General features: G+C 29.6%; 2 protein-coding genes across 3 annotated transcripts; one reads left to right on the plus strand and one right to left on the minus strand.

The window, feature by feature from the left end:
- Positions 1 to 4,058: 4,058 nt before the first annotated feature.
- On the minus strand, positions 4,059 to 5,389 carry LOC117920046 (E3 ubiquitin-protein ligase PUB24-like). Its single transcript, XM_034837397.1, has one exon. It carries the CDS (start codon positions 5,312 to 5,314, stop codon positions 4,094 to 4,096), a length of 1,221 nt encoding a protein of 406 aa, XP_034693288.1. The 5' UTR covers positions 5,315 to 5,389; the 3' UTR covers positions 4,059 to 4,093.
- A 9,435-nt stretch (positions 5,390 to 14,824) lies between these two features.
- LOC117919556 (BTB/POZ domain-containing protein At3g05675) lies at positions 14,825 to 18,878 on the plus strand. Of its 2 annotated transcripts, XM_034836717.1 has the most exons (3): positions 14,825 to 14,905; positions 16,165 to 16,241; positions 17,086 to 18,878. In XM_034836717.1, exons 2-3 carry the CDS (start codon positions 16,230 to 16,232, stop codon positions 18,430 to 18,432), a joined length of 1,359 nt encoding a protein of 452 aa, XP_034692608.1. In that variant the 5' UTR covers positions 14,825 to 14,905; positions 16,165 to 16,229; the 3' UTR covers positions 18,433 to 18,878. The 2 variants fall into 2 exon arrangements, with proteins under 2 accessions (XP_034692608.1, XP_034692609.1); XM_034836718.1 differs by lacking the exon at positions 14,825 to 14,905 and having other exon boundaries at positions 14,954 to 16,241; positions 17,122 to 18,878.
- The last annotated feature ends 482 nt before the right edge of the window (positions 18,879 to 19,360 follow it).

Here is a 19,360-nt window from a genome sequence, read left to right on the forward strand (position 1 = left end):
GTCACTTCCATAAAATTCTCCATTATTTAATTTTTTTTTATTGTTTTTTTAAACTCTTTTAAAAATAATTGAAAATTCGGCATTATTTTCTAAACAAAAATTATATGAATGATTCAAAAACTATTTTGGAAAATAATTTTGAAAAAATAATAATTTAAATGAATAAAAATTATCTTTTACATTTTAGAAGTAAAAAAATTTAAATATTAAAACACTATTTAAAATAAATATATTTACTATTTTTTTCTTTTATACTAAAAAAGTATTTTAAAGTTTATTTTTTTATTATTATAAAATAAAAAAATTAATTTTTTTTAATCTTCTTCCTTCTTTATTTTAATAAATTTTTTAACATAGACTTTTGGTAATAAGTTATATGAAATGTTGCAAATTTGTTTATTAAAGAATTTTCTTAATAATTTGACTTAATTGAAAATTTATTGAAATAAATAAATAAATAAATAAATAAAAGAAGAAGAGAAAGAGGATGGGTGAAGAGTTTTTATTTTAAATATCCAATTAAAATGTTTTTGTATTTAGAAATGGATTATATTAATACATAGGATAATAGAGATTGAATTTTTCTCATACAAAAGGGTTGAATGGTATATTTACTAAATTTAAATGAAAACAGTAGTTAAAAATTGTATAGATTATGTTTGAGTTTGATTTTAAAATGTTTTTTTTAGTTTTTACTTCTTTATTTTTAAAAATAATTTTTATTTTCTATATTGTCTCTTTTTTAAAAATATGTTTAATTAAAAAAAGAAAATTATTTTTAAAAATGAAAATTGAATACCTTGTTTAATACTATTTTTTTGTATGAAAATAATAAAAAGAATTAAATGTTATTTATTGATTATTCTTTTTATTTTTTTATTAGTTCTTTTAATAATAAAATAAAAAATATCATATGTTCACAATTAAATAAATGAATCGGTCAATTGTATATTTTTTTTACAAAAATATAATATGTTCACAAAAAAAATTGGATATAAGTTTTCCGCTCTTTTTCTTAATCAAACTACTGAAATCATATTTAATTTGTATCATTGTAGAAAGGTATTCACTAATTGTACAAGGGAAATGCACTAAATGTACAAGGGGTGTAAAAGATTACCATTTGTAAAAAAAATTAATCGATTCTAAACCACTCATTTATCTTCCTTGTCAACCATGAATTGCATACTCATATCATGCACTTTATTTAACTCTCACATAGAAATTCCGATATTTTCCCCAGTAATGATGTTTGAGGAAAAAATTTTAACCCTAATTCATCCACCATTTTCTCAGCTAAACCATTAGAAATATGATTAACACGCGTACATGGACACATTACTTAGGAGAGATATATTGCATCATTGTATAATGGTATTACATTAACTGTATAAGAGAAATGTACTAAGTGTACAAGGGTGTACAAGACTACCATTTGTGAAAGATTTTAATCAATTTTGAATCACTTCTTCATTTTCCTTGTCACCCACAGATTACATACCTATGTCATGCACTTTATTTAACTCCCACGTAGAAATTCCAATATTTTCCCTAGTAATAATGTTTGGGGAAAAAAATTAGTCTTAATTCATCCACCATTTTATCAGCCAAACCATTAGAAATATGGTTAACATACCTACATGGATACATAACTTAAGAGGGATATATTGCATTATTGTATAATGGTGTTACACTAACTCTACAAGAGAAATGTACTAAGTGTACAAGGGTGTACAAGGTTACCATTTGTGAAATATTTTAATCGATTTTGAATCACTTCTTTATTTTTCTTGTCACCTATGAATTGTATATGAAATTTGTTTTATTGTACAAGGGTGTTATACTATACAAAACAAATGTACTAACTGTACAAGGGGTATGCAAGGCTACTTTCTATGTAAGATTTCAATTAATTTTGAACCATTTTTTTTTTTCTTGTCACCTAAGGATTAGACACTTTCTCCCCACACATTCCTTCACCTAAAAATTGCTACAATTTGAATTTTAAAATTTCATCATCTAAAATTTGTAATTTCATATTTCGTTTGAGTAGTTTTAACAATTTTTTTTTTAAGTACATTTACATCGATAAAGGAAAATTAACCACAATATTTAGTTACTACCTTTTTTGTAAAATCATGTATGAGGAAAAAAAAAAAGAAGCTTGACTTGATGGCATTGTGTTTTAATAATTTAAATCATGTCAAGTCCACATCTATTCCATATTTAAAAGGATATTTTAATATTTTTCAAATTATTAAATTATAATACATTATTCAATTAAAAATTAATTGTCACCATTAGTTAAAAGATGACCATATTACAAAAGAATATATTAAGACAATCTCTATGTATTATCCATAAAATAGAGAAAATATTCAAATAATTGTCTATAACCTTAAAGATATTTATATAAAAATAACTTTTATATATATATATATATATATATATATATATATATATATATATATATATATATATATATTAGATAAAAAATAATAATACCATTTTTTAAGGCGTTTAAAAAGTATTTATTGTAAGTTAAAAAAAAAATATTTTATGAGGTGTTTAGAAAATATTTACTTAAAAAATGTAGTAATAATCATTTTTAACCATTAATTTCTAATATTTTTTTGAGAGAAAAATAATTGATAGAAATAGTGACACTTCCTTAAGGAGGAATTAATTTACATGGTCCCACCAATTAATATGTGAGAGAAAGGTAAAGTGAATAAAGAGAGAGAGAAAGGGAAAGAGAGAATGAGAGAGAAGTGGAAAACTCATTGTTTTTTTTTTTTTTCATTTTTGACCATAAAAGGTATTTCAGGAAATTTTGAAAAGTAATGTTCTTCAATTTAATTTTCACTCTTCCATTAGGTCTTGGGCTTAAATATAAAATATATAAGGATTTTTGGCCAATTTTTAAGCCCAATTGGGTGTAAAACACAATTCTCAATTAGGGTGAGGTGAGGATGGAGATGACTCACCCGGTCCACCCCAACCCACTTAGTTGTCTTCTAGTTACAACGTGTTATGAGGTTTCAAAATAAAAATAAAAATAGAGAAATAAATAATAATAATAACAATAACAACAATAATAAGAGCTATCTTTAAAATCTAAAAAGTAAAAAATGACACGGGTGAAAGAAGGCATGTTATATCCAAATCGTCCAAAATACTTAGAGCATTCAACTCTTGAATGCCATGGAGAAGCTCTTATCCTCAGTATTGATGGTGATTTTAGTGAAGATCATCAATATGCATAATTAACAGCATTCCAACAAAAACCACCTTTTCATTTTATTTTTCTACGCTCCTCTACTTTAATTAATTATTGATTTTATGCTAAATTACTACTCATCTCTAAATTATATAACACCATTCTCATGTGTTAAATTATAACTTGGCTTCATATGATATATATATATATATATATATAACACCCTTTCTCACGTGTGGTCTCCCTATCTCTATATTAGCCATCACATGTTAAACACACTCTGCTCCTCCTCCTCTATTCATGCATCTTATATTACTTATAATTTTCTTGAAAGTTATATAAACTAACCACTAGCCCACTCATCCCATCTTTTATTTTGAATGTTTGATTGATGAGTTTTGTCTCATTAAGGTAAAGTTCCGCAAAATCCTCCGCTTTAACAGTTCCTACGATTGAACTAGCTGGCTCGGACTCCTTTTCAATTCCATGAAAATATTATTGAATAGGAGCAACATTTGTATCGATTAGGCTTCATTAAACTTTATCAAAGTGTTGTAGTACTTCAAATATTTCAAACATTTTTTCTTCTTTTTTGGAATCAAGCATCAATCTCAAGATTTGATGGAAGGCTGATTTGAGAAAGGTGCCTGAACAATACTGCAGTAACCAATGATTCATATAATCTGTCCACATGATTATTAGCACATGATAAAGCCATCAGTTCAACTAAGAGTAATATGGTTTAAGTGGATCTTTTTTTTTTTCTCTTCTTTGTTTTCCCAAGAAAAGGAAAAGAGAAAAAAACAACAACCAAACAAGCTGATGATACATATAAAAATAAAAAGAGGGCAATCATATATATCTGTTTAATTATCAAATTAATTGGATCTTTGACAAGGGAGAAGAGATGAAACAAGGAGAGTTCTTCCAGAAATCGTAGTGTGATCTTAGAATTTCCCTTGCTTTTTCTTTCAAATAATGTGCGTAGTCAGCTTGGAGCACCACACAAAGCTTAGAAACAGCTCTAACACTGATCATCTCCTCAAGTACCACACAAGTCCCGCAGTACTTGCTTATCAAAGAAAGTATCAAAATGGCTCGATCGTCGGCTGCTATGGAAACATTGAGCATCCTGCTGGAGACCACAGCAATTGCACCACTGTGGCTTAGGAACTGAGATCTACCATCAGCGCAGGAGCACAGATGAAACAATATCCCTAGAATCAGCTCCGTCGTCCTCCTCTCCGGCATTCCTAATTCAATCTCTATGACGTCATGAATTGCCCCGGATTCAATCATACTCATTCGGTTTCTTCCCCACGGACATGTGTCTAGCAAGATGTGCAAGGCGGCATTGATGCCCTGGTGCGAGATCCCTTCCCTAAGCACCCCTACAACACTCGACAAGAACTCAGGTTTTAGCCTCTCTAGCTGGTTGGAGCTTGCTGCTTTCACCATTACCTTCAACACCAACAGCGCATGTGCTTTAATACTGCTGTGACCATCCATCTTGCACTGCAAAATCCATGTAAAAGTTTCCATAATTCTATCATTTTCAATCGGTATTAGCCTTGTCTCGGAAGTTGGATTAACCCGAATCAGATAGAGAATGCTGAGAGCTTCTTCAAGGCCAACAGTCTGCTGTTTATTGAAACAAGCCACAAGAAATGACGACATGCTTTTAACTACCCCAGCTTCCACCATATACCTCCTGTTTCTCTCATTCTCCATAGCAAGCAACTCCAACTTCCTCAGAGTTTTGAGCTGCAACTGAGGAACCCAAAGCTCCTTCACCAGCTTCACAACATGAGACTTGGTGAGAGGAGCCTTAGGAGTGGGAATCCGAACCACGCCGTTTGAAGCATTCTCAGTGCACCAAGATTGGATCAATCGCCGGAGGGTGTGATTGGGAGTCAAGTCAGAATCAGGGGGTAATGGTTGTTTGGTGACTGGGCATGTGTTGTTGCCTTTGAACAGCCAGTTTTCGATGCTCTCTCGATCGTATGTGATTCCAGTTATGGCTGTAACTGGATCTCTCATGATCTGAAGCGATATGGGACAGATGAAGTACTCAGGAATTTCAACATCATCCATGAAAATGAGCTCAAAAATTGAGGAAATCTACACACGCGCTCAGAGGAGAAATGGAAGCAGAAGATGGATGAAGCAGTGTGGAGGCAGAGAATCTTATGAAGATTATACTGGTAAAACAATGCGGCTAATTCATTGTAGATAGACCGACTGACTGACTGGTCCTTCTTCCAAATTCTCACCGCCCATTCAGTGGTCAAACCAAGAAAATGGGGCCTATTCACAAAGTGTTAGGTCATGGGCTTTGCTAGCTAGCTCTCACAATTATAATAATTAATAAAACTCAAATTTTCATTTTTCTATTTTTTTTTTCTATTGGGTTTGAATTATGGTGCATACGTCTTTGATTTAAAATATATTTCTGCATATTTAAATTGAAGAAGAACAGTATCATTTTGCTTGGAAATCATGCTGTGGTTTGAATGATTTTCATCATCATCTTATCCGCCTTCTAGTGAGAGTCAGAAAACACTTGTCACCTTTTTTTATTCCAGTAATCCTCCCACTGTAATGATCATCAAGTTAGAGGTTATTAATATATTTACTTATTATATTAAAATTATATGTTCAATTATTATATATTTATTTATTATATTTTTTATTTAGTTATTGTATTATAATTATTTTTTTTAAAAGTAAGGGTAAATTCGATTTTATTAAACTTATTTAAATGTTAATGGTATTGTATCTAATTTTTAAAAGAATTCATAAGAAGAAATCCTAATTTTTTTTCTCTTTTTTTGGATTTCAACATGATATCTAGGTTGATTTTTTTTTTTAAATGAATTTTTTAATTCATAATTTTATGGAAAAGAATTTAATCTCGTACATTACTTTCATTGATTTGTTAGATTGTGATTTTTTTTTTTTTTTTTTCTGTCATGTTTGATCATGGGATATCATAGTGGATGATTGCATTATTCTTTTTCTATTTGATTTATTTGTTTTTTTTTTTAGTTCATATCTGATTTATTTTATTTGGTAGTTATTTATTGTTTAATATTATGGTTGATGAACAAAATATTTATTATACCTATTTTTAAGACATTCATAATAAGAAATCTTAATTTTTTTTTTTCAATAAAAAAATCCTTTCTGGATTTCTCTAGATGCCAAACAGTTGCGATGTTTCCACGCAAGTATTTTTATAACATTTCCACGGTACCTTCCAAATGGGTATTAAGAAGAATGAATGAATAATTGGGTTGATAGGATATGAAATGATTTCAAGGTGGTCCCGATTCCCTTAGAGTTTGAACGAAGCCTTTGGATATATAAAGAATGATGGTGAGCGTTGAACATTGAGCAGTGAGCAATGGGGCATTATTCAAAATCAAAATTACAAGAAAAAAGAATGGTCAGAGTCAATGGCTGCATTGACTTCAAATTATGCTGACTCGGTTATGATTTATGCGTGAGAGTGTGACATGGATTTCACTTTCCTCTACAATTGTCGAGAGATACTTCTTTTTGTTTCTGCTTTTGGTTTCTCATTTGGTATGATTCCAAATTAAAAAGTGAACGCATTCTATTTAGAATCTTAGATTTTAATATTCTTCCATTAATTATGTCCATGCCCTTACAATAATCTAATATTTCCTTATTCGTAACATTTGTGTCTTCAACCAAAACATTGCATTTTTTTTTGGACATTTCTTTCTTTTTTTAACTTTTTGGATAAAAGAAATTTGATTTTAAATTTTAGATCATTTTTTTTCTTAAATTTTTTAATTAAATAAAAAAGTTAAAATATTTCACTTTTTTAAGATGCTAGAAATAAACTATTAATTTTTATTTACTTCATAATACTTAATAAAAAAAATTAAAAAAATCAAACAATTTAATACTTAATATTATTTAACTTATTTAGTTTTAAATTTTATTTAAAATTAAAAAAAAATAACAAACACTAACTTAAACCCTATTTGGTAACTGGTTTTTAGAATAATTTTTTTTTTCTTCAAAACAAAAAAACTAGAAAAGATATTTGATAACCAAAAATTATTTTTTATTTTTTATTCTTAAGAAAATAAATAGAGTGTTTTTAGAAAATAGTTTTTATTGTTTTATGTTATTTTCATTTGATTTTTATGAATTGTTTTAAACAATAATTATATAAACAAGTAAAATGATTAAAAATGAAAATAATTTTAAAATATATTTAAAATTATAAAATATTTTAGGTTTTTAAATATAATTTTGTTTTACAAAACATTTAAAAATAGTTTTTAAAATTTTTTCTCAAAAACTATTTTTAAAAGCTATTTTCCACAACAGTACCCTTACTTTCTTGATTTGAGAGCCGTTTACTTGTGATAAAAGTATCCCATAAATTAATTAAAAAAAATTAAACGATAAGGAAATAAGAAGAGAAAATTCAAAATGCCGTGGTTGATTGATTTCAAAACAATGTGTTTAATGGCCAAAGATGACGGCTGGTCATACAATGGAATCCACATGTTTGAATAGGAGACGGGCCAAGTCCACGTTTTTAATTTAATTGTGTGGGGGATGCATAGTCCATGCTCCACTCTCTCTCTCTCTCTCTCTCTCTCTCTCATAATTGAGATGAAGTGTAGTAGGGTAGGATGACCCTGAAACGTGTTAGCCAAGAAAATGGACTTTCACATTTGGGGATGGAAAAAAGAAAAAGAAATTAAGAATGAGTATTGTACAACTCTCTAAAAGGTAGTGCACGTGCATGCACGGTTTGAAAATGCTTAATTCAAAGCAAATTGTGGACTTTATGATGCCCCGCACATTCAATCAACAAGTTCAATGTCCCTGATGGGTCAAAGCACCAAAGATGACCTTTAAAATAAGAATAATAATAATAATAATTAAAAGCCTTAAAAGTCAATTATTTATTTAACAATTTTTGTTAATAAAAAGTTAATTTTTTTAACTTTTATTTTAATGAAAATTTTTATTTTTTCAATCTCTAACTTATATAGATTTCTCCTAAAAAACAAAAACAACTACGCTAAAATGAAATTTAGATTACAAATGAATTTTCAATCTTTATATATATATAATTTTAAACCTTTATAATACAATAAAATAATCAAATACAGTGAATTCAAATAAAATTTTTCAAAACATAATTGAGATGGTATTTGTTTTGTTGTTAAATAGAAAAATATAAAATATTTGACTTTTTCTATTTAGTTAAAAGTAATTTGTCAATATCAATCAATATTAATTAAAATGAACTTGTTATTAAAATGTTTAGGTGATATTTGTTATTTTTTACTTAATTTTAAATGGAACTTTAATACTTAATAGTATTAAGTATTAAGTTGTTTGTTTTTGTAATATTTTATTTATATTAAATATTAAAAAGTAAAATAATAATAATAATAATAATAATACGTTGCTTTTTCTATTTAAAAAAAGTTATATATTTTGTATTTTTCTATTCATAAAAAAAAAAAAAAAAACAAACAAACAAACAAACAAACACGTTTTAAGTTTAGTTATATTGGTTGATATCAACAATTTACTTTTAATAGAATAGAAAAAACCAAATATTTTAGTTTTTTCTATTTAGCAAACATTCAAACATCATCTCACATTTACTTAAATACCCAATAAAATTAATATTTTCAATTAATTTTTAAAAATATAAAGGTAAGATTTGATCTTCTTAATTCAAAAAATTAAAATTAATTACTCTTAACAGTTGAATGCACAATTTAATCATAAATTCATAGATTTAAATATGTGTCACATACAAATCAACAAGTAATCAATGAAGTTTAACCTAGAAAATTTCTTACATTTTCTTAATAACCTAACACAATTTAAAACTCTAATTATTACCCTATTATCAACTTCATAACTAATTATATAATTTATTATTATAAACTTGTTATAATTGTAATCCATTTTGATATTTTTGGGATGATTGAATATTTTCTTAAATTATTAGTTTTTAAATATCAACCTTGTTACACGATAAGAATAAGCAATAAAAAAGGAAAGAATAAAAACATATAAATTTATGTGAAAAACCTTAGACCAAAAAAATCACAAATAAAGGAGAAAATAATTTACTATATCAAAAAAATGGTATAAAAGGAAAGGGTTGCAGGAGGTTAGAGTAGAAACATAATCATTATAACCATAAAACTATATATATATATATATATATATATATGCTAGAATAATTAATAGAGCAGGTCCATACAGTAGGAATGAAGCCCTTGCACCTCCAAAGAGATCACCGGTGGGCTACAGGTTCGAGCCTATTGGCCCGATCTCTTCACTACTAACAATCCTAATGAATTTTGATGTTAAAAAATATATTAAATTATTATTATTATTAATTTCAAATATTTTTATCATAAACAAATACCTAATTTTTTTTTTTTGTAAGTATAAAGATGGTTATTCAATAGCCAATAATAATAGGATATTAAAAAACAAACAACTTAAAATTTAATATAATTCAAACATTAATAAAAATAAACAGTTTAATACTTAATAAAGTTAAATTTTCTTAAAATTTAAGTCAAATTAAAATCTACTCAGATTTAATAAAAACAAACAAACAAAACAGGCGGGTAAGTTTGTTGAAAATTATCAAGTAGTGACAGATATTCAAAAATTTTCTGGATGTCATGAGTTAATTTGAAGAGTCGTTTTTCTCGTTATTTGATGTGATGTCTAGTTTGCCATTTTTCTTTAGTTTGACTATCTTTAAATTATATATATATATATATATATATATATATATATATAATGTAAATATATATTAAATGTAAATAGGTAATGGCATGTAGTTGACAATGATCATCTTTGAAATCTTGGTTACTGAATATTATAATCAATTCTTTTTTTTTTTTCCTATTTTATTTTGATGTATTTTTTTGTTATTAATTGAACAATTAGTTATTTAGCTTGGCTATGGGCATGCTAATAAAAAACTGTTTTATATTTTATATTTTTAAAAATAAAAAATATGATGTATTTAGAGAACATCTTTTAATTATTTTATATTATTTTCTTTTATTTTTTTATGATTGTTTTAAGAAATAATTATATAAATATATAAAATGATTAAAAATAGTGCATTATATATAAAAAAATATTTTTAAAACATATTTAAAAAATATTAAAACTATGTTAAAAATATTTTAGGTTTTCAAATAAACTTTTGTTTTACAAAAAGTAAATAGTAATTTTTAAAAACTACTTTTTAAAATTGTTTTTGAAAATAATTATCAAAACATGCCAATGCTTTTTATTCTTAGATCATACTATTAATTATAATATAGATTATAATCATTAAGGTGATTAAATTAATGAATATTATAAATATTCACATATCATTATGTTCATTCACGAAGCCAGAAATGTAGGGCAAGAGGGGTAAAATAGAAACAATTTGTTTAGAAGGGGCAATGTGTCTTCAAGCTCAATGGTTAAGCCTTTTTTACCTTCAAATTTGCTTAGTAACTTAATGACCTAGTGGAAATTTGGTTCGGCTAATGATTAGGATTAATGATGTAATTATTTATTTCTAATTCGAGCTTAAATCATTTTAACCTAATTTTTTTTAAAAAAAAAAGGTTGGATAGGCAAGTAGATCGAATATTGGACTTGGAAAGATGAGTTTTATTTGTAGACATTTTTAAATTCAAAGACAATGTTATTTTATTTATCTTGTAGTATTCCATATGATGTATTGACTGAGAAAATGGAAATTTTATTATTTTTATGAGGCATGTATCTATCAAATGACATGAAAATGCATGATGTACATGTTGAGTGCTCCATAGACCAAAAGATTAAGTTTGAAAAAATTATCAAGCATTCTCCATACATGGCTTCTTCATTCAACGATCAAATAAATATATGACAAAAAGTCTGTTTGGCTTTCGTGTACGCTCTAGCGGAGTAAAGAAAGGTACAAATAAAACCAAATTTCGATGTGTAAGTTTGAAGAATAGCAATTTTTTTCATCATCTCAAGTATATTATTATTATTATTATTATTATTATTATTATTATTATTATTATTATTATTTTATAACCATCGATGTCCGAATCAGCTTACACGCACATCGATTAATCCTACGGGGCCTAGATACCATTGTTTAATATTAAAGAAGGTCAAGTTAGATTTTAACATAGAGTGTGAAAGGTTTAAAGATAATAACAAATCTATGAGTTTTTTAATAAGTGACTAATCATTAAGAGATTTGCCTTACTATAATTCAAGAAGTTGTTGGTTATTGTAGAGATCGATAAAAAAAAAACCATTAGTCAAACATCTTTTGGTAACATATCATGCTAATTAAGCAATTGTCTTAATTAATTAGATGAGTGTTCATCATTTACAAATTTTATATGTTGTGTAACCTAATGAATCAAAGATTTCCTTTGTTTTTGTTTTTTTTTTTGGATTGTTACTTTCAGTGACAGTTTGTTATATTATATTTCAGTTTTTTTTCCTTTTAATATATTTGGTGATTTTAGGCAAAAGCAAACTCAATGGTTCACAACTTTAAGGTAAATCCATTGATTTTTTTTTTTAAAAATAAAAATAAAATTGACCATGGAGTGTAGACACTGGAAACCAGGATGAGACAATATACATGCTTGATTGCTAGTTAAATTGATTATGGTTATATTCTTCAATATTTTCATAAACCAATTTTTGTAATAGTTAAATTTGGTTTTTCAAAGGGCATCCATTTATGAGTGTGTAACTCCCAATGGTACCTACAATGGAGCAAGGGATCCCACATTAAGGAGATTGAGTATTGTTTATTTTTTTTAGGTGTATTTCTTTATTTTTCTTTAGGTGTGAGAAAATGAGTGTTGGTGGTTTGTAACGGAGATAGGAGGAGGAGAATTTTAGATCAAGTAAAGTGGGTTTTGAGTGTGTGTGTGTGGATTTAAATATTAGCATTTAAGTGTACTTGGAATTGGAGGTAACCAATTGTACACGCCACCCAATACCAAGCCCTATAATATTCAAACTCCACCTTTTTTTTTTTTTTACTTAATATGTAATTTGTTATCTAATGGGTTTTCCCATTTCCCTCTTCCTTTTTAATTTTTTAATTTTATTTTTTTGAGGTCACGAATAGGCATTCGTGGAATGCTCATTTCAAGCAAAGAGTGGGTTGGCTTCCAGCTCTCCTCTCTCAGCTCTTTCTTCTGTCAAAACCCTCTCAGGCTCCTCCCCTCTCACTAAAACTCTCTCTCTGTCCTCTTTCTGTCCCATCTGGCCGCCCAAAAAAAAACAGCTCACCCATCAGTCCCATGGCCGCCCAATATAGCTCACTCATCTGCCTTTTTTTACCTTCAATCCCCTTTGGCTGCCCAAGAACGGCTCCTTCTCGGGGTGGCCAAAAAAATTTTAAAAATAAAATTAAAAAAACCTTCTATCTGAGGGGGTCTACAATAACACATGAACTAAATTTCATTAAGATCTAAAGAGAAAAAAAAAACTGAGACTATTCTATGAAACGAGTTAAGAAATTTTTTTTAATAGATTTCACACTAAGCATCGCAAGTTTAATGAGCTATTAAAATAAATAAAATTTGATTCGAATGCTGAAACAAATATTTTACATGTTACTAAGGAGACGTGACAAAACTATTTAAGGCTAAATATTCCAAAGCTCTAAAATATATACACATATAATGTACTTGATTTACTATATATATATTTCAAAAAGATGATGTATACAATCCGCAAGATAATGACAACTTTTTCTATAGGATGGTTGAAAATTTTGCAGTTAATTTTTTAGTTTTTATATACCATTTCAATCCAAGATAAAAAAATCACCTTCAAATAAAAGAGGTGTATGACAATTAAACTTGATGTGATCCCAAGTTCCTTGAACAAAAGAGTAATTTTTAAAAATTTGATTAATATTTTCAACATTTTAAATGCATGTTTAAGAAAATCCAACCCATTCTCTTTCTTGTTACTAAGTTTTACCTTAAACTTCCAAAATCTTCAGGAATATGTGACTAATTGTTGAAAAACAGATTCATTGGATTCCTCCAATTAATGAAATTTTCAAATTTAATTTTGATGCTTCAAAGGTAGAGAATAAGACCACATTAGGATGGGTTATTGGAGATTCTAATGGAATTATAAAAATGATTATAAGTAGGCTTATGGGTAATACTTCAATAATTATTACAAAATGTATGACGATGATGTGCTAGTTGCTAAGAACAATCTTAAACCTAGAGATTGAAGGTGACTAAAAAATAGTGATAGACGGTTATAATAAAAAGAGTAACACCTTAATATTTACAATTGTCATTATATTTATAGAGAAACAAATAAAACAATAGATTATTTAGCTAGGAATGGTGTTTTTAATTCAGAATCTATCATTTGAAGGTCAGATTTTCATAAAGATGCTATAAAGTTTGGTTTTGAAGATTATTGTGACTCATCCTTCAATCGAATGTGTGGATTATCTATTTCATAGTTTCTTTCCATTAAAAAAAAAAAAGATGATGTGAGCATTACAAGTTATTGGGACTTGTATTTTAACCGGTCTATTGTCACTAGATTGTTTCGCCATGCATCTACTCAAGAGCTACTTGACATTGTCAATGAGGTACAATTGGGGAATCGGTTTCTCCACTCAAGCACTCATGTAGATTTTGATGTCAATATCATTACTTATAGTGATCTTATTCATATCTTTGATGTATCAACAAGTTATCATGAAAAACAAATTGCAATAATAAGTACAAAACATAGAATTAGAAAAGAGAATAGATCACAATTGATGGGTTATGCACTTCAAACCTAGGTTGAGGTAGTTAAGGCAAAAACAAAAGTCTCTTTTGCTAAAGCAAAAAGATGTAAAAAAACAAAAAATTTGGAGGAAAATAATTTTATTGCCAATTTAGATTTCTCTCTTATGTGTGTCTCCTTAAAGAGAGATTGAGAGTCTATTTGGTGGTGTTTTTGAAAAACACTTTTAACTAAAAAGTGTTTTTGAAGAAAAATAAGGTGTTTGGCAAAATTAAAAAAAAAAAACACTTTTAAAATTTCTAAAAATCATGTATAATGTTGAAAAATCATTTATAATATAAAAAAATCACTTATAGTATTTTTTGGAGAAATACGTAATCTTCTAAAAACATTTTTAACTAAAACACTATCGAACGCAGTTTAAACAAATTAATGATAATACTTATATGAATAGTGGGAAAGTTTAAAGATCGAAATTAGATAGATTTTTATTAACATGTCCATGGATAGAAAGAAAGTTTGGTTAGTTAGATGATAGTAATTCACATGTTTAATTATAATATGTCATTGTTTTCTAAAATTAGTAAAAAATTGTTTGTTTGTTCTCCATCTTAAAAACAATTTTTAAAAAAACAGCCACGGCCCTGAGGAATCAATTAAATTGATCCTCTCGACCTTCCAAGCCCACACAAAGCTAGGCCCAAATATTTGTGAGCCACGGATGAACATGAGTTCACTTAGGCCCAATTTCCACCGCCAAGATGAGAGATTGTTGAACTGAAGGATTGTATAATGAGAAATTGTAAAGAAAAAGAAAAGAACTGAAAGGAACTTTTTCCCCAAAGAGAGGAGGTAAATGACCTTTGAACTTCACTTTCCATTTTATTTTTTATTTTTTTTTGTCATTTTGTTTTTTTTTTTTTTTTCCATTTTTTAAAATTTCTTTGTTAATTTTCTCATATGGGACTGTAATGCGAATTTCTAGCTTTTAGGTTCATCTTGGTTGAAGCTCCCAATTAATCTTCCATTATTTGTTATCAGTTACAGATTACTGCTTATTTACAATGAGCTTATAGATATGGCAGTTCCTGTTGCTTCCCCGTTGGGATTTGTTTTGAATATTTTTTCAATATGAAACGAAGAAAGCGGAAATGAATGGTGTGGGTTTTGTGGAACTCTGCAAGAAACTTGGTGAATGAGACAATTTAGGATCTGGGTATCTCAAATTGGGAGCTAGAATGTGTGTCATTTCTTATGTTAAGTTTATTTGGAACCCCTGTTGCTTAATCCTAGAATTTTTTTTCATTTAAGTCTCTGGTGTTCTTGATGTAGCCCATGTGCTTGTTGATTGTCTTAAAAGAGAGCCATCACCTGTTACATAACATACAGATTTGTACTCATTATGTAATCGCATCAATGCTTGATTAGTCAGTTGGAGAGAAGCTCAATGGCTTTTTGTTTTTTGTCTTTTTTTTTTTTTTCTTTCTTGCCCTTTTCCTCTAGACTTAATGGAAAAAAACGGCATACGTTAATGGTAATGTGGTATTTGAAAGATGGACTTCTAAAGCGGAATAAATACTTCAACTCTCATGGCCTATCTCTTTTGGATTCCACCTAGATTGGGTAGATATTTGGCTTTTCTGTTCATTGGATTGTTTTATACTTTTTAGAATTTAGGAGACCTCGTAGTCCATGGTAGTATTGGCCATTTTGTTACAATTATAGATTGTGCAATGAGTTGAATCATCCAACTTTGCTCATTCAAGACAAGTTTTGTGTCATGTAATTTTATATGTAAGTGGTTTGGAGCAGATAGGCTGCATTTAGTTGCATGGAATAGGGGTCTTTGAAGTTGAATTGGAGACCCTGACTTTAATTGCAACATTTAGATGTAATTCTTTTGGTATCATAGCCTAGTTTCCTTCTCATGATTCTTTCTGGCAGTTGGGTTTATGAGTTATGACTGATTTTCAGTGCAATAGCTGGGTGTATGTTAAACCACAAGATCCAATATTTCTTGCAGTTTCTTTTTTATCATTCAACTGTTTAGAAATTACTAGTAGTTGTGCTATCTTGTGTTCAAATATATTATCATTTGATTTGTGCTGCAGACTCTTGTTTATTTTAAAGGTGCCACAATGCATGAAAGATATACTCATCAGTGAATACTGCTTCAATGGAGCCTCCTGTAAGTATTTTCACTCGCTTGTTCATTATTTTTTTCTTCCAATCTGTTTCATGCTTCCGTCAGCTAAAAGACATGGCAACTGAAGAATCTCCTCTTTGGTTCTTTTGATTATTGGCCACTTTTGTGTAACACTGTAAGAATTACCTAACCACTGAATTTTCATTAACTGAATTATTGAATAGTCACAGATAGGGGTGCAACAAGCTGCAGTGAGCCAAGTATTATACTGTTCAAGATTTTTTTTTTTTTTTTTTTGGCTGCATCTGTATCGAGCTCAAGTTTGATGTGGAGTTCGACTAAGTTTGCTCATTCACACTGACCAAACTTGAGCTTGAATCCAGCTAGTTAATTAAATTAATTTGCTATTCATCTTGTGTGCAAGTGATTATATTCCTAAAAACATGTTTTAAATGCTTATTCAGTTCCTAACCATACTATATTAGTAATTCATATTTGTTTACTTTCTCAAAGTGTTTCCTTGGTTGTGTTGCCAAAATTAGCCACCCACTACCTCGAGTTTTCATGAGCCTAATCAAACCAAGCTTGGAGTTGCCCTAGCCTGGCATGTTAAGTGATCAAACTTGCACCCTGAGCATGAGTCTAGTCATTTAATTTACAAACAACCTTGATCAAGTTTTAGTTTCTTAATGATGCAAGCCTGAGTTTGTCATGAGTTACTTGGTTTCTTCTAACTGTAATTACTAGTACTTTGATTCTTATGGTCAGCATTACTAACTTATTTAGTATATAGCTACTTATGATTAGATTGTATTAGTTTTATATCTCACAGTCAAGAAATTTTTGTTTTTATTCCTTCCTGAACTATTGCATAACAGCTGCTTAGTATGCTCTTTTCCCCTTGCACTCCTTGTTTCATCAGAGTAATGAAACAAGGGCTCCAAGCAGGATTGGTGACCGATCCACAAGTGATGTCGTGGTGAGACTACGAACACAGGAAGGTCGAGATGATTGGTTATACTGTCACTCCCATGTCCTTGTAGAGAAGAGCAAGTACTTTGCTGATCGACTCTCTGAGAATTGGCCCACATGTCAGATCCTAGATTCTCGCAACTGCGTTGAGGTCTATTGTCAAGAATCTGACTTTGATTACCATGTCAATGTTCTACGCCTGCTCTATGTTGTTATGGATGGCTCTGTAGATGACATGTGGCATGGTGTCAGAAATGCCCTTAGCTGTCTACGAGTCGCGGTTGAGCTTGGTTGCCAGCAAATTATTACTGCTTGTGTGAACTACTTGGAAGCAGTACCTTGGGAAGAGGCTGAGGAGGACGAGATTCTAAGAACCATACCAGGCATGGGATCTCAAGTCGAGCCAATTCTTGCCCGTCTCCAACCAGTCAATTCAACAGCAATAGTGGGCATTTTTCTTTCAGCCATTCGATTTGCCACATCATCACCTCCTCCACATATGAATGATCTTAAGTCCTCAGCCCAAGAACAGCTTGAGTACATGCTTACTGAAGATGATGATGCCCCTCTACTGATGGCTGATGATGAGATAAAATTTGAGGTAAGAGAATGTGTGAAGGGACTATTAGCCAGATTCAACAATCTATTGGAAACTTTCTTTTGTGAATCTGGAGAATCAGTTACCATGGCAGGAGAAATGCTATTATTTCAATCCTATTTATCAGATATGTCATGGGCTTGTCAGATTTTAGGTAAGTTGGAAATAATGAGGGAGTTTGTTAGCACTTGGGCTGATGCATCAGAAAAGATTGTGAAGGCTATTGAGCTAGCAAGTTCAAAAGCTGATGTGCTCGAGATGAAGTTGAAGGTTATTGAGGTGGCATCAAAGGTTTTAGAGGCAATAGGGTATGGAACTGTTATTTTTCCAGCTACAAAACGACTTCACATGGTGATGGTGTGGCTTCCATTTGTGAGAGTCACAAAACGTTTGATTGATTCTATCCCAACTAATGGTGATGATGCTCTGACATTCAAATTGGATGGTGAGCTTTGGCAGTCCTTGGAATCTGCTTTTGTGTCAATAATTGTTGCATTGCCTTCAGGGGATCAGGCAGAGATTTTGACTGAATGGTTAGGGAATGAGCATATTCGTTACCCAGACCTAACTGAGGCATTTGAAGTATGGTGTTACAGATCAAAGGTTGCTAAGAGAAGGCTGGCATTGTTAGGGGCCATCCATGGTGTGACAGATGCATTATGACCCCTCAATGGTAAATCTTTTACATCTTTGTTTCCCTTGGTTGCTCTTAACACTGTTTCCTTAAGGTGTTGAACATTTGGAACAATCCCTTTTGTACCATAAACCAGAACAGGGTTTAAAAGGGAAAGTATTATGCAAATGGAAAGGTGTCTTAAGCAGAGTCTATCAAAAAAAAAGAAAGAAAGGTGTCTTAAGCAGTGGCCCGTATTTTGAGCTCGTTGCTACAAATTTCAATGTCATTGCAAGCTTGTAAATCTTGTGATGTCATTCTGATTGTAAATTTTGTGATAGGAAAGGTGTTTGATTTGGGATAGTAATTTGAAATTTCAAATTGTACAATCTCCTGAATATTTTGTTTAGTTCAACTTAAAACTTTTCAATTTAATGTGCATTATCTGAGAAGGGCTTATGGTGAAACTTTTTGAATGTATGGAAATGTTTGCTTAGTCTGGACTCATTGCTCAGCTGCCTCAACAAATTTTGACAGATTTTTTGTTGTCTGATTTAATTCCTTGTAAGAAAAAATCCAGCTGTTTTATAAATTATAACTGAAACTTGTTTTGAGAAAATTGTGGACATGCACTTAGTTGACTTGAGAGGTTTCTGTAGAACTGCATATAATTGCTATTACTTGTTTCAATTTTAAGAAAGATTGGATCAGATGATTAGTTATTCCCTTTTGAAAGGTTCTAGGTACTGGCAGATTTATGATCTATGATCCCCATGGTCAATGTGGTCTTGGAACATCTCAATCAGACACTAAAAAGTCTAGCTGCTAGCCAAGTCTTACTATATGTCCATTTAGGTTACCCGTTTTATCAGATTATAAAAAAATGCAGGGGTGCCAATTAACTGGCTGAACTGTCCAAGTCCTGACAGGACTGGGACGTGGCAAGACCTAAGTTAGCATACTCTTCTGCTCTGGAGC

The sequence above is a fragment of the Vitis riparia genome, chromosome 8 (genome assembly GCF_004353265.1).
Source record: "Vitis riparia cultivar Riparia Gloire de Montpellier isolate 1030 chromosome 8, EGFV_Vit.rip_1.0, whole genome shotgun sequence".
Lineage (NCBI taxonomy): Eukaryota > Viridiplantae > Streptophyta > Magnoliopsida > Vitales > Vitaceae > Vitis > Vitis riparia.

Excerpts from the sequence above, each read along its gene's own strand:
- LOC117920046 (XM_034837397.1), bottom strand. The coding sequence starts at position 5,314 with ATGGATGATGTTGAAATTCCTGAGTACTTCATCTGTCCCATATCGCTT.